At 39.4% G+C, this 20,356-nt stretch overlaps 2 protein-coding genes across 5 annotated transcripts in view; one reads left to right on the forward strand and one right to left on the reverse strand.

Annotated features, from left to right (window-relative positions):
* The window catches only part of LOC137272348 (MLX-interacting protein-like), a 47,225-nt gene extending 39,239 nt beyond the window's left edge, over positions 1 to 7,986 (forward strand). For all 4 annotated transcript variants that reach the window (XM_067804755.1, XM_067804828.1, XM_067804900.1 and 1 more), the window contains exon 18: positions 287 to 7,986. In XM_067804755.1, coding sequence (XP_067660856.1) covers positions 287 to 417 — 131 coding nt within the window. In that variant the 3' untranslated portion in view covers positions 418 to 7,986. The remainder of the gene's footprint in view (positions 1 to 286) is intronic.
* On the reverse strand, positions 5,713 to 16,561 carry LOC137273471 (N-acetyllactosaminide beta-1,6-N-acetylglucosaminyl-transferase-like). The gene is made up of 2 exons (XM_067806213.1): positions 15,073 to 16,561; positions 5,713 to 9,187 (listed from the first exon to the last, which is right to left on the reverse strand). The coding sequence occupies exons 1-2, from the start codon at positions 16,136 to 16,138 to the stop codon at positions 8,895 to 8,897; spliced, it is 1,359 nt and encodes a 452-aa protein (XP_067662314.1). The 5' UTR covers positions 16,139 to 16,561; the 3' UTR covers positions 5,713 to 8,894.
* Between the last annotated feature and the right edge of the window lie 3,795 nt (positions 16,562 to 20,356).

The raw sequence follows: 20,356 nt of genomic DNA on the forward strand, positions 1-20,356 counted from the left end.
TGATTACAGTTAGTGACAGGTGTAATAATTTAGGGAGAAATGCGTTTTAAGCATTATGCGCAGAAAAAAAACAAGTACATTTTATCCCTTCAGTCAATGCGGGCATGAAGGAACATGCATGCTAAAAAGATATGTTGACATATTTGATTTGTATGCTCAACCTCCCAGCATAGACACCAGATTTGGATACAAAGGCAGCAAATGGAGGTAATACGGTTATTGGGCCACACCACACATTTAATGGATTTATTGGCTATCACTCTTACCATCTGTGTTTTTGTTGCAGCTGTTTTGAATGCATTACGGCATTTAAGTACGACAACCAGTATCTTGACCGAGCCATCTCGGATGAAGGAGCAAGCTACACAGGCTGTCACAAAGGATTCTCAATCGTCCTCCACACACACAAGGTCATGATAACTCTCTCAGGAGACTCGGACAGAAACAGGCCTTTGCCATCAGTTTACAAACAGTGCTCAAAGATGTACTGGAGCTCACACTCACAAGTGTTAGTGGGACTTCGTGTTCATCTTGTTTTGTACTTACACTTTTATCAATTTGCTTGCCTGCAACATTTGAACCCAAGCATTGATGTAGTGCTGAAGCTTGTGTTTTTGAGTGGTATGGAGGAACATCAGTTTTAAGATTTGTGAAAAGCTGTTGACAGTTCTTAGGCTTCCTTTCAGGATTTAAGCTTGTGGGGTTGAAGTGATGCTGAAGCTCCCCCTGCTGGGAGCATGTTAGAGGCAAGGAGCACTAAAGTGACTGATCACGTTTATGGAGGTTGAGGAGAGTTGGTGGGTTGCAGAAGAACGAGCCGTTACATACAGGGAGTGAGGAGATGCACTGATGTATCTCTAGGAAAAGCGTATCATTTGTACATGGGCAGTTGTTCCACACAAAACAACATGTCAGTATGTTGATTTATAACAAAAACAATGAAGGTGTTCTTTATAAAATACTCGTATGGCACTTCAAAATTGTGCTTACAGATTCTGGATGTAATTAAGATCAGGGATTTGTTGTTAAGGCATGTTTGATCAGATGATTGTTTGGAATTTGGGGGGAAAATTAGTTCGAACCTTGCAGCTCAAGCAGTATTCCTGCTTTCTCTGTTGCTCCTGTTCTATTGGTGCTATTACAGCTGCTCTATGTACAGTAGAGGCAGTGTTGTGAACTAACTCATTAACTGGCTGTGAACAATGCCTCTCAATCTAGAATGTGCTCTTATTAAACTTCAGTCATTAAACTTCAGTCACAGTGTCATTTGAAGCTGGCAGTTGCCCTTAATTCGTATATTTTGGTGACCTATCACTGGAAGTGAAAATTATGTTTCGGATGTGTTTGGGTTGATCTTGAATGAATGTGATTTTGACTTGCAGTGAGCTGAATGTTAGGTGATCAATCTTGAGTGTATTTCTTCGAACTGACTCTGATGTTCCACAGAGCATGGAAAGTTATCTGATAATGGCTGTGGTATGATGTTTATCACAGTTGTGGCCTGAGTTCAGGTGAGACACTATGAATGCCTTAGTGGGACCTCAGTGATCAGTGGGAGATTTGTACCACACTGGTGAAAGGGGTGGTGACGTGAATGTATGTTCAAACCAAAGGAGGTCTGAACATTATATGAATAATTGCCAGGAAACTGGATGAAACAGGAGTGGTGGCCAAGAAACTGGGTATAACAGGAGTGATGGCCAAGAAACTGGATGGTACATGTGTAATGGCCAGGAGACTTGGCCCATGAATGAGGATGAGAATGTGTCCCAGCCACATATATGTAATCCACGGGGGTTCATGCACAAGGATATTTTAAGTTGTGTCTTATCATCAGGGGCACTCTCCACATTTTCAGAAAATGTGTGTTAACAGTGAGTTTGTGATGGACTTGGTGTGACCTATGTTCATTAGAAAATACTAACACACATTATTCTAGGTAATGTAACAGTGGTGCCTGTCTGTATCACTACAGGAGGTTGCTGAGCTGACTGGGTGGAAGTCATCTTATTTATTTATTTATGGATGAATCAGAATATTGAATATTGTGTTAATTGTGCATGTTTCCTTTAGAATGATACTTAAATTCCATCCTCAGCATCCAGATACAGTGTCTCAGAAAGGGGATGTTTCTACCCTGAATTGTAAAAATAAAACTCTTCTTCGATGAAGCAGCTATCTGATCTTCATATCTTAAGGTCTTTGGAAGGAAGGTCACCTCTGTAAAGGCAAACAAAATGTGCATTGTTTTGTGAATATCGATGTCATTTCATCAATATCCAACTTGTCTTTGTAGTCCGTTACTATTTGTCATTTGGTTTTCCTTTGCACAGATAATCTGGGTGCTGTGTTTTCACTATGTCATTGAAACTCTTTGTTGATTTGGACATTTCAGATTGGAATTATGTGTTAAATGTCACGCATGATGTTTTGGTATTACCTGTGATCCAAATTTCAAAAGACATTATCTGTGATCCATAAAGACAGTATGATGTGATTCAGGATCTATATGGCCTTATATCATGATCTTGAATTCATGATACGTGTCATTATTCTGGCCAGTGATGATCTTCCATCCATGAATGATGCATTGTCCTATGATCCATATGATCTTTGAGCCATAATCAATACTGCTTTATTTGATGATCCAGATGACATTTTTCAATGATCTGGGATCAGTTATCCATGAGGCATTATTTTATGATCCATGACGAATATGGCATAATTTTATGATCCATGATTTGTGGTTTGTAGGGCATGTTTAGCTGTTATTTGGCTTCAGATTATCTCCCCAGTGTCAACATTCTACCTTTTGTTCAGTCAGCTACTAGCTTTCAGTATTATGTGACACAGTTTCACAAGATCAGGCACTCTCCCTTGCCGACTTGGTTGGTGTCATTGTATCCATAGTGTAGCACTGATGTTGATCACTAGACTGTCTGGTCCAGATTCAATTATTTCCAGACAGCCGCCATATAGCTGGAACGTTGCTAAGTGTGGTTTTCAACAACAAACCAACCAACCAAGCAACCAACCAACAAAGGTTCATCCACCATGATCATGAGTGTTATGGAAAGCAGTATTGGCTGTGAATTGGTACAGAATTACTCATAATTCCAGACTTTTAATACTATCATGCTCATGGGTCCATCCAAAGCAGGAGACACTGCGAGACTGGCATCCCTTACTGCTTTTCAGGAATATTGTCCAAAGCTTTCCCAATTAATATTATCACATGTACATTCTTATCTGGAAACTGCAACAGAATTACTGTATTTTAGGAAATATAATCAAAGATATTCAGTGGAGAACGGACAAATTGATAGAAATTTTGGTGAAGAAGGATGACTTTATTGGTTGGAGTTATCTCCCTTATGTTCATTTTGAACATGAAACTCTGCCTCAGGGCTGGTGTACATTTGCTCACTGCTGTTTTGTATACATATGCGAATCAGGGATTTTGCTGCAAAACAAGTTTTTTTACTAAATTTATTAAAATATGTATTGCAGTGTAAGTGTTTGACAGTGAGTAACACTGATTGTACATGCAGAGTCTCATAAAAAGCAGTTCTTAAAATCAGGTTGGATAGTTACGAATTCTGTATTCATTTTTACAGTTTTTAGTATGTAGAGTATGGAATTACGATGTTAATTATGGTGGAAAACATCAGTAGTGAATGGAAACCAGTTACATCCCTACTGTTGCATCCCTACTTTAGTTGTTTTGAAAATGATTCTGCCAGCAATTATAGGCTACTTACATGTTTATGACCTAGGATGTAACACAGACTGACTGTTACAGTATAGTGATGAAGCTTTGAGTTTTCTACTTAGTGGGGTGGTGGGGTAACCAAATGGTTAAAGTGTCGTTCATCGTGCTGAAGAGCCTGGTTCGATTCCTTGCATGGGTGCAATAACTGAAACAGATTTCTGGTGTCTTCCACCCTGACAGTGCTTGGAATATTACTGAATGCTGCATAAAATTGTACTCACTCACTCCCTTCTACTTAGGACAACTTGCACTTGAAATGTTTGTTTTATTCACTGAGTGAAGTTAGGTATAGATACAGTCGAACTTGTCTCTGAAATGTATTTCCAAATGTCCAGTATGTTTGTTGACTCAGGGGGAGGGCCATGGTTTCCTTGTTCAAGCTGCTGTTATCTGGGTGTCTTTTTATTTGTGTCAATGCATATATAAAAATGTGTTAAGGTTGTTCAGTGCAGAGGGAGAGTACAGTAATACAGAATGGCATTGTAACGGTTTTCTTGTTAGTACTGGATAGAAACCTTTAAAGGGATACTTTCTACTAAGGTATGCTCAGTTGACATCATAATAGTGTTAAAAGGGACAGGCACTGGTGCAACTGGCAGTTGGTGAAAAGTAGGACTTGCTGTGAGATACAATCTGATTAGGGGCGAAATGGTATGTTCTTACCATGGTTTGGTACATATTGAAGTACAAGGCATTTGGTTCGGTATATGAGAACTTACTTTCAGGAATAGAGCATCCATCTAGCAATGAAATGCATAGATTTTGACAAAATGATTTGATTTCTAGACAGTTTGGAAACGGTTTAATATAGGTTCTTAAGATGATGGTATGAAAACATAAAATACAGAATTTCTTAATTGCATTACAGTATGCCCAACTGATGGCAAAATACAGCGGTTCTACTAAAACTGAATTACATTCAAGTCTCCTCAATCTGACATCACATGTTGCCCAGCAAATTGTTGGATTAACAAAAATGTCCGACTAAATAACTGATACTAAATTACGTTTATTCAGTTTGTTACCAACAAAAGCGTCGGATTAACGAGACTTGACGTATACTGTTTCACTCCTACTTCTGATGTGTGAGCTCTGGTAGAAAGTCTAAGACATGATCTCTGTGAGACAGGGAATGCCACACCCTCATTGTCTAGCAATTCATGATAATCCTTTGGACACCCATGCAGTAGTTGGACAAGGGTTAGGTTTGTGCAGAGTTGCATCCCTTGACTTGCAAGAAACCCATGATGTTTGTTTGGAATCCCAGAGTTGCCATGTCAGTGTGTGTTGGTATTCAGCGCCATACCTTTTGTCCAGTAACATCTTAATTATCAGATAAATAGCATTTTAAAGTTGTACTTTTAAACTAGCAACAGAGGAGATTTGACGTATTTAGTGTTAATACAAGGCTAGGCGCTCTATCGCTATGTCAGTCTGAAATGTTACAGTGTGAGTTACGTCCCTTTGTACCATTCTCCTTGAGTAAGGTAATACACGTTATATCAGAAGATGCTATTTGTTCTATGGTATGTTGTTGTGAAGTTCTGCCATGTCTAAGACCATAACACAGTCCTTCATAAACAAAGGCTTTGCTCCATCATAAGCATAGTGGTGATCACATAAATGAGGTTCATGTCAGTGCAGGGATAAATCCAACTCACTCATTCATTCTGCATACTGTAGATGCGAGGCAGATGAGTCCCTGTCTACTGTACTATACAATGAAAAAATGTAAACACATCATTTGTAGTTCTTGGGATAAGAGTATACTTAACAGTGTATAAATCCTGGCAGCTGTTTTTGTTTGTTAATTGCATTGGACCAGAGCAATTGTATTTCTGGTTTTATGGATCCGCTGGTCATATGTTTTCAGGAATAGGAAAAGAAAAATTGCGTACTAAGTTTCTAATTCTGTTGGCCAAAAATGTAAACTTTCGAGATTTTTTGTTTTATATTGTTCTTTGCTCTGTATACACCTCATAAATTGCCAGTAGTAAAATACTTTAAATATTTAAGAGGAATATTACTTAGACTGGTAATTTTCTATATCTTTCCTCCTCTTCACCCCATCTGAGGAAAAAAAGCTGTGAAACAAGAAATGAAATCGGTCTTATAAACACATTTGTACAGGATTCTGTGAGTAGTTATTGAAGTTTGATTTTCTTTCTGGTTGTGTTACATATCTCTATTTATCATCTAGAATAGCAACAGTTATTCATTTGATGTTTTAATCCTGACTGCATGATGGCAATTTCTAGATTGATTTCAATGATATTAGTCTTCATTTGTTACTAGATGGGTTATATGTCATATGTATGTAGCCCATTTACATCTGTTAATCAGCCAGTTGTGTTCTATACTTTCATATCATGTTTGAAATTTTTGTTGCAGATTTTATTATCCGAAACAATTTTCTGAATCTTTACTTGCAAATCTTGCCGCTTCTTTGGAAAAAGCATTACACATACTGAGATTAAATTATTTGTTTATCTTAGTCTTGAAAGGATAATAGATAAATGTGTTCCATGCACATTGAAAGGTATTAGTGTATAAAGACTTAAGAAGTCATTGGCAAAGTTCTTGCAATGTTTTTTAATAGTAAAATTATATGGAGAAAATTTGGAATTCATGTGTGAAATTTTGTGCAAATTGTTCTGTAATCAGAACTGTCTTGTGTTGGATTTGAATCAATGATGTTGACCATGGTAGATCTTGGACTGAAGTATCATGGAAGTGTAAACTTTGAAGTATAGATACGTTCAGTAGTTTATCTTTGAACTCTTTGATGTTTGAAAATGTTTTTCCATGTTTGAAAAGTGAAATAGAATTATAGTGTTGATTTATTTTCTATTGCAGCCAGACTTACATTTTCAAATGACCTACTATGCTCCTGTAGTTTTATTGCTGTAATACATGATTCATGCATCAGTACATTTCTATTTGTCCCTGCAGGAACATACCGTTAGTGTTTGGAAAAAGATATGATTCGAGTGTTCAGTGACCTATGTTTCAAGTATGTTGGGACTAACCAGACTGGGAGGTCATCCTCCATAATCTTGATACATCTGATTGTATTCATTTGTGTTTATCAGTGCTCACTGGATTGTCTGGTCCAAGCTCCTGTGGTTTACAGACAGCAGTCATTTGGCTGTAATCCTGCTATGTGTGGCATTAAGGAAGTATTTGTTGATTTGTATTAGTGATGGTCAGTAGTTAGTTACACTGTCAGTAGTTACAGTGAAATGCAAAACAAGGAAGATGCTCATTGAAAACAGGTTTGATCCATTGTCCACATACATTGCCCTTATGGAGAGAAAGATAAAGAATATTCGTTAAACCATGCGTTATCCATGTCTGCTGACTTTTCAGATGTGGTCTAAACAACATTCATTTGAATGAGTGTAAATCTGCATCCTGTGTGTTGCATTACATGGTCTCAGAACTGGTATTCAAACATATAATAAAACTTCATACATCAGGGTCCTCATCCACAAAGTGTTGGTAGCATTACAAAATATCTTAACTCTACACTGTATCATTGGTTTAGGAATGATGTAGTGCTACGAACACATTGTTTGATGGGGTCCATGGACTATTTAATTTGGAAAAAATTCTTTGGGTGAAACACATAAAAGGGTAATTTATTCATTAAGGTCCCAATTTGCAAAGTGTTTGTAGTGTTATGTAGTTCTATATGGTATCTTTGGCCAGTGAATGATGTAGTGCTACGAACTCTTTGTGGATAGGGTCCTTGGACCGTTTAGTTTAGACCATGATGGGCGAAAGATAGAAAAGGGTAATTCAGCATCCATGGTTTGGGCCCTAAAATGATTTCAGTGGATTACATCAAGCCATTGCTGTCCACTATTCACTTGCATCAATGTGTTATGACTCGTATCAACCAGTGTTACAGGAAATGAAGGTATGTGATCAAGCTTTGATCTGGTGGAATGTGTAATTAACATGATTAATGAGTGTGTGTTTGATATGTATGCTTCAGTCACTGCAGCAGTTTTAATTTATACCTTATCGTGGGTAGACATGTCTCTGTTGGGCCTTTGTAGTGTTGGCCCACCCTTGTTCCTTTGTTAAGATGTCCAGTTGTATGGTGCCAGTGCTGAAATGATACCTGTAACCTTTTTGTGTACTATAGATTTGTATATAAAAAAGGACATATTATTTGATGTACATATGTCATTAAATGTCATGAAAGAGATACTGTGTTCTGTTTGCAGTTTATTTATGCAGTTTATTTATACGTCTTCACTCATTTCCTTACCTGTGAGGATCCAGGTTAGAATTGGTTTTCAGGAAGAGGCGTTTGTTGGGATAGGACGGTCAGGCATGCTGACTTGGTTAACACAAGCCATTATATTCCAGTTCAGTAGATTGTTGTTCATGGTTCCAGTCACTGGATTGTCTGGTAATTTGATCATTTAAAGACAGCCGCTTTATACTTTTCAACAACAAACCAATGAACCAAAGTCAGGTCAAAGACCTGGGTTTGATTCGCCATATGTATAGAGCCTCTTTTTGGCGTCCAATCATACTCACTCACTATTAATTAAGGATCGCCATCATTTGAGTTTTGCTTATCCACACCACTTCTAGATTAGGGATGAAGGGCCTAGAGTGAAGTCCAAAGGCTTACTGGTATATCCAGTAGATGCAGACCACTCACTTTTGTTGCAGGTAGGCATTCCCCAGTCAGCTGCATGGCATGTCTTCCAAGTATAGACCAGAAAATCCAATGATGTCTTATGATTCACTGAGCGACATTGATCCTCGGAACACCCCCCACGACCAGACTAGCGGAGGTGCTTGGGGAGAATTCTTATCCTAAATGGTGAATTTCTTTAGAATTTAGGTCTAAGAATAATGGGTGATTGACTTGTATGAGTTGATTAAGGTGGTCGGGTAGCCTAATGGTTAAAGGCCCAGCTCATGACTCTGAAAATCCACGCTCGATTCCGCACATTAGTACGATGAGTGAAGCCCATTTCTGACATTCCCCCATCATGATATTGCTGGATTGTTGCTGAAAGCAGCAAAAACCATACTCGCTCACTCGGAATTCTTTGACAACATCACTGCTGTAAACGTACATGTGCAGCCCATTTACTTAGAGACTGCAATTTGAAGAAAGAATGTAACAAATGTAATGTACATGATTTAATAACACCAGTCCGTTGACAGTACGTTTTCGTACAATCCCTTCCACACACGCGTAAGTCACTGGGTCATACTGAAGGTCAAACTTGTTTGCGACCAGTTTCAGGGCGACCTTCAAAGAGGGGAGATCACCCAATCCAAAAACACATATATTGTGTCGGTACCTTCCGTGGCATCTATACCGTTGTTCTTTTCCGTTCCAAATAACAAATCTCGAAATAAAACGTTTCTTGTCTGGATGTTCTGTAACACAAAAACAGAAGTGGGAATTACTCTGCGCTGCGCGTTCAATAGCACACATGTACATGCACCTATATCGAAAATATTTACAGAGATGCCAACCCCAAAGTGTTGCAAATAGTAGTTTCAATTTCCAAAGTTAGTAGTTTTACGATAAAATTCGTAGTCAACTAAATAAACAAAATCGTGATGGATTCTGAGAAAAAAATGAATGATATTACGGTCACGTGGTTAAATTATTTCCGCAGGAACTAAATGTGTCAAATCGCAAATTTATTGAAATCAGCCCTGCTAAAATTACGTTTGTTACTTGCAATCATTCCAGTTCAAATATGTCATTAAATATGATGAATGGAAGGTACGTGAAGTCCGAAAATATATTTCATCGTTGAAAATGTATGTTTTTGTCTATATATCCGAATTTTAATGAATTTTATTCCAATTTCGTAGGATTCCTAGTGGAGTCGTATTGGCGTAGTTCGAAGTTAAAATTCGTAGAGACTACGATAAAATCGTAGAGGTTGGCATCTCTGTATTTACAGGTTCCTCCATCGCCATAGAAGACATGTGGCCGCTTTGCAGAGGACTACATACCCAGGCAGTTATATGCGGACACCTCTGCGGTAATTTCCAAAGACTTACATGTGAATGTATATAGCACGATATATAGTTTCCATGTCATTAAGTCACATTTTGCACTTATGTGAAGAATCATCTTACCTTCAATCACATAATTTGTGTTTTATTTCCCGTTGCATATTTATCGAATGGCAACAATTTTAATTTTAATAAACAATTTAAAACCAAACACATGAATCTTTGGGAATTCGAACCAAGGACCAACTACTATAGTTATTTTCGGTTTCTTAGACTTGGGTACATATGTTCCGCGAAAATACTATTGGAGATTCTTTAAAAGATTTCTGCTCTATCACCATTTAACATATTCGCCATGTAAAGTATACATGAAGTAGAGCGCTTAAATTAAAGATATATTTAACACTTCATACCGAAACATGAGTCTCTTTAACCTATTCAGACAATGACCTACTTTTCAGCCGATCCGAATTTTCTCGTGAGAAAGTGAAAATAGAGATCACGAAAAACTCTGGTAACACTGAATTGCAATTCCTTGTTTCATAAGATAATAAATGAAATTTACAAATAAATTAAATGTTTAAACTTTAATAACATTGTATTTCTATATTTTGTGGTGAGGATTCAGTCTAAGTTAACTTACAGTGTAACACAGTGTATTTCGTGACACTCCGCCACTGAGTCTAACAAAACCTAGTAGAAGGTCGCGTCAGGTAACCTCATTCGTAACTACTCGTCTCTTTCCGTGCCGGAATGACACGAGTAGTTATACGAATGCAGGTAACCGTGGCTTTGAGCGATCAATCACCGTCCAATCAAACGCGAGACGGTTAAATAGATTTAACCAATCAGCCAACGGCTACTATTTGGGGATCGGAGGGACTTTCAAAATACTCAGTTCACAGACACAGATCTCTCCACAAACAAAAATCCGCATATAACACAGTTATTTGACCTGCAGTATATACGCTTTGGGGTTTCTGTTCACGTGGTTACCATTAGCTAATAGCCATAAAATAACATCCTTGAATATTGCAAAAAATAATATTTTCAGCGACTGTTTACTCAACGTTGTCATGGTTGTACGTACGCCGTGTGCATCACCCGGATGCGGGCGCACGCTAAATAGCATTCGGCATCATTGGGGTACGAACCTTTTCGAGATAAAAAGTTCAAAAGGTATGTGCGATTGTGCACTTTCGCGATTTGGTAAGCTGTGTTCTGATTGGTCAATCTCAAAGGTTACCTGACGCGACCTCTCATAAGGTTTTGTTAGACTCAGTACTGGCGTGTAACGAAAAGTACTGAGGATAAGTTTACTTAGACTGGGTGAGGATTAGGCAGCGTATCGCTAACTACTGACTGTTCCAGTTTGATGAGGTCGTAAAATGATTCACAATTCACCTGGCTCGCTGGCTACACCTGTTATGTGTTTATTTAGTGTCATTCTGTAACGCAAAATGAGATTAATATAATATCAATTGCGTACCATACCGCCAAACTTTTCTAGCGGCAGAGCCTCGTTGTGAGATTTCCACGATTTCAAGGTTTCCGTTTGTCAGAGCTCGCTTACAACAGAGCACGCTGTGCGACGTGTTTGCAAGAATTGGAAGGACCGTGGTGTTGCGATAGACAAAGTGCTTAGGTGCATCAAATTATACTGATTAACATGTATGTATCCAGTTAAATTAATCAGTCTTTAAACTGGCTATTGTACTAAGTTGCGCAATAGGACGGAAGCCAGTCAACAGGAAATCAATGTTTCGACGTGTACATTATAATGATGTTGCCATCTTGAATACTGTTACGGAATGACATTCTCCGAATTATTTCTTGATATACAAGTATCTATTTACAGGAGGGATTTCACACCCACGAAATGAAATTAATTAGAGAAACGATTAAGAAATGCTTGATAGTTTGATATTACGATGGTCCACAGGGCACATAGTAACGTTACCAACATATTCTGAGTGAGTGAGTGAGTATGGTTTTACGCCGCTTCACACAGTGTACCCATTGGGGGAATCGAACCCGTATATTGGCAGGGACAATCGAACGCATTAACCACTGGAGTACCCCATAGTTTCCTTACAATTTTCAGTGATTCTCGTGAGACTTTGGTACGTTTCAAGAAACTCTTTATCCGCGTTTCATGTTTATCAGTAACAAATTTATCAATATTCAGTACTTTGTAAAACACATTTTATGCTACAAAAGTGGCAGCATTAATGACTTGTTGAAGCAGAGTCTAAATACATGCACAAGGAATTACTTCGAAAACAGCACTTCCATTGTGAAAACGTTTCAATGTCTCACGTGCCGCATACACCGTATGTGGCCAAGTCATGTTTTTAATCGTTATTAGTTTCATAGTCTATACGCTTCAATATTAAGAACTTGTATATAGTTAATATATAGTGTATAGGTGTCAGCTTTTATGTGTACAAATAAAATATAACAAACCCTCTCAGTTAAATGTATCCCTGCACCCACAATCACTCCAATTAACAATAGTCTCTCTACTGGGTCAGGCCAGCTTCTGACCCATGCGCTTCCACTCTGCACATGCTTCTTTTGTCTTTCTGTCTCAGTTTCTCTGGTCAGCTTGCCACCTATTGTCTGCTAAGTTTTAAAGGTTTGTGTCACACACAGCTTAGTGGCAGTCAATAAAGATCATAAAAAGAGGAGGATCAGTTCAGTATATTGGATGTTCTATGGAGTTAATGAGGAGTTTATCAGGTCAGTACATATATTGTATGTGTATTTATGATATTGTATATAGTGTACCCCTTACGGAAGTGTTATATTAATGCTTCCGTGTATAAGTAAATGTATTTATTGTATAACTAAATGTATCTATTGTATAACTAAATGTATCACCATGTTCCCAACTATCAGTACCGTCGGTTGGACGAGTATGTTAAGTGAAATTTATCTAAATTACGTCATCGAATATAAATTGCATATTTACATTAAATATGGCATATACAGTTGGTCTCTACCAGGCTAAAACTAACTAGACAAAATTAACAGATGGTGTGAATGTATAATCGTGTGAATGTGATATGAAGTGGTGAGGGTAGATGTGAGATTTGTGGATTTCACCATAACGTATCTTATATACCATTATTAGTATTATCAAGGTTGTATTTTAATTTTCTTAGAATGATCTTCGACAACTCGACTGCATGAGAGGTCGTAGTCACTCATTGCCACACAGTGGTAAGTGTACATTATAGGACCTTATAAGTATTATACTAAATGCATTTTCCTCAGGTATATGTGCAACATACTTATTGAATATCCTAAATGATTTATGTATGTATGAATAGTTTTCATGTTGTTATTTATATTTTGCAATATATTTGTGCTAGAGCAGTATCAGGGCTAGCTATATCCCGTTAATAAATGGAAAATGCAATACTTCCATATGAATGCCATGTTATGAATGCTACGCTCAAATATGTAGTTACGTGTATGTATGTTTTCAGGGTCACCTCAACTATTCATTTTAATTGAAATAAACGGCTGTCAACTATAACCACAAGTAGCGTTGTGTTGCGTGCACCCCTCCACCAACATTACCCCTCTACCCGCTACTACACGTATATACAGGTTGTTCCTTGCGACAAGAAAGTAGTTTAAATTTTAACTTCTACGTGACCTATATATGTATTGCGGTGTTTAGAATGACCGGATACCTGTTCAGCTGATGAAGATCTTCCTTAATGGTTAATGTCCGCTGGCCCAGTTTAGATTTTTTTACGCGTGCTCGGATTTATGAGTGAGAGATTTTTACACCGCACTCATCAATATTTCAGGTCTAAGAAAGCGGTCTTTCAATAACTAGTCTGGACTAGACAATCCAGTGATAATCAACATCAGCATCGATCTACACAAAATTGAGATACAATGACATGTGTCATCTCCGCTGAGATACCTTGCACCAGTTTGACCTGTCCACGGCCGTGATACTTGTGAAATATTTCTGAAAGCGGTGGAAAACCATACTCACTCACTCGTCTTATCCCCATAATACCTGGTGCCAGGCTGGTCAACAACAAGTAGCATCTTTTGGTTTGCGCTGTTGGGGATCGAATCTTATCCGGCGGCCGGTCCAATTCATCAGACCACAAAGTCAGAAGATAACAACGCGTGCTCGGATCTTAAGGACTTATGGGTGAGAGATTTTTACGCCGCACTCATAAACATTTCAGCTCTATGAAAGCGGCCTTTCAATGACCGAGTCTGGACTAGACAGTCCAGTAAGTAACAACCAAAGCATCAATGTACGCAATAGGGATATGGTGACGTGTCAGCGAGGATGATCTCTCGGTCCCGTTAGCCTCTTATGATAAGCATGGAATGTTCGAATTCCTTTATTAAGTGCTACCATGATAACTGAGAATATTTAAGAACCATATTTATATGTCTAATGGTATCGCAAGGAAAAGGCATAGAAGCGCATATCTTTAGCTCGTATGTAGTAATTTTATGACAACTAATGTCCTAGGATGCTTAACACTAGATGAATATACTCGAAATGTGAAGCATGACAATACTTGACATAAACGACGAGCATTCCATGCATAATGTACAACTGAATCCCTGTAACAACACTTGTTACATGAATCCCTGTGCATGTGGTGACAGATGATCCATCACTGTTGGATACAAAACACTACCATCCTCGTTTTGACATTCATAAGCTCAGGACACCGCGGGAGTTAGAATTGTTGCCAATTTGTGTTGGTAGTAAAGGGCGGCTATGCCAGGTGGTAAGGTTCGTGACATGGTAAACTGCGTCTCTGTGTAAGACGTCCACAGTAAGCAAAACAAACCCTCACACTGTTAACCTACCTGTTTGACCAGTCCCCTCTGAATTCTCTCTCTCTCTCTCTCTCTCCACACACACACACACACACACACACACACACACGTGTTAAACCTGATCAGCGATCGTCAACGGTCATGTGAGCCGTCATCTATTTTCAAAGCGTTTTTACAGAAAAAACACACACGTACAGAAGCCTCGAATTTCTGGAAATAACCCTTTCCTGCAGATCACATTGAAGTGTCCTAAGATTAGAGTTCTCTATAAATATTTACTAAAGAATCAAACAAACCGAGCAACTCTTTGTTATTAAATGTCAAGAGCTCTAAATGTTGAAAACAAATGCCGATCTCAAAACCATAGTATAGTATGTTTGCTTGCTTGCTGAAGGGCTAGTGACCACTAACCAGTATCCCTGCTCATTGCAAAAGCACACTCACTCACTCACTCTTACCTGTAAACCCCCCGGGGCTGAGGAGGAATGGATTGTGGTAGAGATTATTCAATGTCGCCCAATAGTGTTCGTCGGGACTGTGAGTATCCATGGTCCAAAGTAAGAAGTCTCGAGCAATCTGATTGGTAAGAGCAAATTCCAAGAACTGTCGACTAAATGCACCATATGCAAGACCCTTGGTGATGGTTAAGTTATGAGGAGGTGGTGGCAAGTACTGGTTAGTTTTGACCAATGTACCCTTGGACACTGAATAGCGGAAAACAAACCTCTCCAGTCTACGTCGTCTATAAACTTCACGAATATCGTTAGAACCGTTAAGTTTCTTTAAAATATTAACTATTTCCAAATTCGTTTTCAAAGGTATTTCCGTCGATGCAAAATTTAGGAGATACTTCCACTTTCTGTCTTTAACCAATAAATCCTCCATGCAGTTTAAGTCCGCTCTCAGTCTGCTGAAATGGGCATAAATAATATCTTCAAGTCTGGATGCAATAAATACATTTGGGAAACACTGTGTGAGCGTCTGGACAGCATCAAAGAATAATGGCGACGATTTCCTATCCACATGTATACAATAATGATTTTGGGGCGCGTAGATCACTCTCAGCAACCTCTCAAGGGCCTCAATTCCTGCATGTGTCAGGATTGAGAAAGCAAGGGGAAATTCAATTTCAGTGATGGAATATGGTCTTTTGTATCCAAGAATTCTCTCAAATGCCGCACAATCCTTCGTCACCTTTAAAAACACACTTTCAGGAAACGCCGGAAATGTGAAATTATTTCTCTCCAGATATTCCTGTGAACGTGAAGTCTCACCAACATCTTGCTCGAAGAGCTTATCACACTTAAACTCCTTACTGTGGTATTGGACATGTGCTGCGTAGCGCTGTAGAGGAGTGAGCGTAACAAGTTCATCACTGTGGAGCTTTGTCTTTGCCACTAGTTCCCCTCTCATGCGGGTTTGTGAAGACACCTGTGTGAAAAGAGACAGATTTGACATCAAGTAAACCGATGAGAAAAACCCCAAGAGGAACAAAAACGCACGTTTGCCTCTGAAGCCGGGCATCGCAAGGTATTGTAGAGAATGTTGTCTGTACTCTCTACCCTGTCAGGAGCCTCGGGAAGCGATGAGCACGCGCGTACCTCAGTATCTGAAAAAAGATAAGGGAATGTGTATTTTCATAGCTTGTTTATCTGAACATTAGAATGACTGCAATGTTTCTGAGCAGATTTAAACTGCTTGAAGGGAATATCTTGCCGACACGAATCCCCCCATCATATTTTTCTCTTTCGGTAACTGGCAAAGCGTGAACGCTGTTGGGTTCGCGAACCAAGCTTGGGATGACTATTTCTTAATACGTTTTAGCGGCACTCGCGTTGAGACGTCAGCTTCTATTTTGGTACATACTGGGCCGACGAGCTATGTACCTCAAAGTAATGAGCAAAGAAATATAACTTATGTCCTGTCAACTCTTCAGCAGAAATCGGTGGATATTTGGAAGCAACACGAAACAAGAGCTTGTTGTTTACGAACCGAGAAACGATTCGCTTGTGATTGTGTCAGAATGATGGCGTTAGCTGACCCGGCTGTAGTAATTATGACTAAAAGTGATATGTTTGGAAAACATGCCAGTCAAGGAAGTAACCTGGGCGGAACAGTCTCTTGGGTCTGTAGGTCGGTTCGGTGAAAATACGTGTATGCCTTTGCTCTTTCACAACCGGCAGTGTTGACGTTCGAGGGTAGCAGATTCCCGTAATTGTGGTCGCTAGATATTCTCCCTGATAATGATGCCTTGTTTTTCATCACCGTGCACGAGCGTTAACGTATACACAGGAGCGTTGCAGATTTACGACGGTGTTAACCTATACACGGGAGTGTGCCAGATACACAACACTTGCATGATAACAGTGTTAACACATACACTGAAGTGTGCCAGGTACACAACACTTGCTTAATAATAGTGTTAACACTTGCGCCAGGCTGTGAATGTACTTTCCTGTTGCCTTGCTGTCGATACCATCTATGGGCGTATGGCGAATTTGCCTTTAAAAATTGAGGAGTGCATTAAAACAACGTTTCTACCTCTCCTTGAATGTGTCTCCCACAATGGAGTTGGATAGTTATAGACAAGAATCCCTCAATAGTCGATCTATTAGAGTAAAATAACTGGAAATGCTGATGAAGAACTCTGTCTAACAAGACTTCTAAGATTAGTCGGTGTCACCATTCTAGAAGTTATGTAGGCTTAGAACTTTTTGACCAGCCATCGTATTTTACAAGATGAGACAATGTCAGCTTTATCAGATCAATGCAACATATTTATACTTGGGATTACACTTTTTCAGTAAAGCACAGATTCTAGTACTTTTTCGTACCCACACCCTCAGAGTCAAGGTGCTGATCGGCAGTACAGAAAGTCAGCAACCTAACCCGCTCAACCACCACACTTATTTATCTTTGTCGGATCACATTATGAGATAAACATGTTAGTTTACACGATTAATAAACGAGTAAAGCTTAAAAGAAGAACAACAAAAACAAACAGACAGTAATTAAACCGTTTAACCTTAAAACCTCTTGAGACGACCGCCCTCTTGGTGTAGTTGCTAGAGAGTCCGCTCGGAGAGCGGGAGGTCGCTGGTACGATCCCCGGCCGCGTCATACCAAGAGACGTTAAATATGGTACTTGCTGGTCCCTGCCTGGCGCTCAGCATTAATGAGTACAACTAGGACTGGTCGGCTCAGAGTCGGTATAATCTGTCTGAGTGGGGTATTCATGCTTAACTGGAATCTCGACAAGCTATAAAACCAGCTTAAGTGTGGACTAGCACAAGCAGCCACACACGCATGTACGTCGTCATATGGGCAAAAAAAATATTCTCAATTACGACATTTAACCCTACTTCACCTCACCCCACCCTCTTTAGACAATCGACAGATAAATATAGTCCATAACAAGCCGACCGAGAGACTATTTTGGATACATTCTCTATAAAGAACCCTGCTACTTGAAATTCCGGGAAATTATAGATCCCCAATATCGCGGGCTCGTGCGAGCTGACTAATAAGGTGAAATGCGGTTTATTGTCGCGTGTAGTCTGTCGATCGGTTCCTGAACCGCATTTACTTCCGTACATCCTTTCTGCAAAGAATTCAGTAACTGAAGATAGTCCAGCTTATTTGGACTCTTAATCTTAAATGTTAGAACATTTCCCTGTAACTAATATGAACAATATGGACACTAGTTTTGACACTAGCCCCTCCTCCACCGCCACAGTTGAAGCGTATTCTGCCGTGGAACACTGCTAGTCTACTACTAACGCGGTGCCCTTACCGACAAGTTTCAGGAATTGGTGCCATGTGTGAAATTAGGTCATTACCTTCGTGTTTGTACACACCATACTCTAAATTGATACACATAATGACACTTGACTTCTCAGACAAAGTATTCACAGTGGGCTTGAATAGTGTTCCTAGACTAACAATTAGTTTATGAATGTATAACAGTTTGATAGAAAGAAATAATTCCTTATAGGTTGAAAAGGAGACCCAGTGGGATAGAGGAAAACTAGACTTGCTTAATCGAGGGCTTTAGAACTGCAAATAATACTGGGTTGAAACTGTTCTGGAATTGTGAGACTTCACTTGGCTCACGCTTACCGGAACTAACATTGACCTCGTCCTTCTTTGTGTAATGTAGCTGAAGGATCCCATTGTTTGTTTGTTGTTTAAAGAAAAATAATAACTGGCTACTGAAGCGTCGTTTCAGCATAATCCCTCCTGACGATAACAGTATCAGGGGTGAACGTTTTTCAAGGAGGCGCGGTGACGTAACTTTTGTCTGTTTGATTGTTGTGTAACGCAGTAGTACAGCTCGAGTCTGGACCAGATAAGCCAGTGATCAACATCATAAGAATCGATCTACTTAACTGGGAACCGATGACAAGTAGCAGCCAAGTAGCAAGCCTGACCACCTGATCCCGTTAGTCACCTCTTTTAACAAGCATGGGTTACTGAAGACCAATACGAACCCGGATGGTCACGGGTGTATATTTTGACGTGGTTCTGAAATTATTTTGCAACCTCCTGTATTACGGGAAGTAACACTTCCAGCCTGAATCTTGACGCAAGTAGCCGTAGGATATAGATAAACTAGATTTTACAGCCATATGAGATGTCTGTAAACAATCATGTCCGGGCAGACGATCATTTTCATTTCCGAATCTGTCCATCCATAGAGAATCAAAGGTCTGGACCTGACAAACCTTACAATTAAGCCACCGCATATCAGTGTCAGTGAATGAAACCCCTGCGTGGAGTTCAGCTCTAAAGGGATAAACAAAACTGCTGGTGATAGAGGCATGTCAGCCTGTCTCACAGTCCCTGAATCACATTATTTTACCAACTGCAATGCCAAAGCCATCCTCGATATCTCAAGGGTATACATTCCGATAAGTCTCCACTATACCCTGGATTCATCTAAAGCTCGTCCCGAAAATGTTATTACCTCCCTTTGCTGGCTCCGCTTTCTCACAGTAGCCAGTAAGCTAAGCCGCCCTTACAACTGAACTTGCCAGTGTCAGGATAGATAGCGGTTGCAGCTGTGAAGGCTTGTTCTCAGTGCGACTCAGATTTTGGGGAAATCATACAGGCACATTGATAAGTCGGAAATTTAAAAAAAAATATAATATTATGTAAACACTTCGGCCTCTTTCAGAGAACCTGTGCATGGTTCGTGTTGCCAAGTTTAATCGGTTAGATAATTTTAAAAGCGAAAATGAGTTCCCAGCGTATACTCCTGATTGGATAAAAAGCCAGCCAAGGGAGGTAATAAAAGTTTCGGTGGTAGATGCATCCAGGGTATAGTGGAGACTTACCGGAACGTATACCCTTCAGATGTCGAGGATGTGCCAAAGTGCGAAATGAAGCAAGTCTAGATTTCGTCAGGTTCTGAATCTCCCATCTCAATGAGGTTCCTTTTCAATTTAAATGCATTTACTCTTTACTGTCAAAACTATATATATTCAGTGACTAGGTGTTAGTTTGGAGAGTCATAAGTCATCTCGGTAACGAGTAGCATGATAGTGAGTGAGCTAGGTTTTACGCCGCATTCAAATACTATCCGTAAATAATCGGATCTGGACCAGACAACCCAGCGATCAGCATTATGAGCATCGATCTACGCAACTAAGATACGATGGCATGTGTCAACCAAGACAGTAAGCCAGACTACCCAATCCAGTTAGTCTCCTCTTACGACAGATATGGGCTACTGAAGATGAA

Source organism: Haliotis asinina, chromosome 1 (genome assembly GCF_037392515.1).
Source record: "Haliotis asinina isolate JCU_RB_2024 chromosome 1, JCU_Hal_asi_v2, whole genome shotgun sequence".
NCBI lineage: Eukaryota > Metazoa > Mollusca > Gastropoda > Lepetellida > Haliotidae > Haliotis > Haliotis asinina.

What these genes read in the sequence shown, in the direction of transcription:
- LOC137273471 (XM_067806213.1), bottom strand. Translation starts at nt 16,138, where the DNA reads ATGCCCGGCTTCAGAGGCAAACGTGCGTTTTTGTTCCTCTTGGGGTTT. An exon ending in CAGCCCCGGGGGGTTTACAG is followed by an intron (nt 9,188 to 15,072) that starts GTAAGAGTGAGT and finishes TTTGTGTTACAG; the next exon opens with AACATCCAGACAAGAAACGT.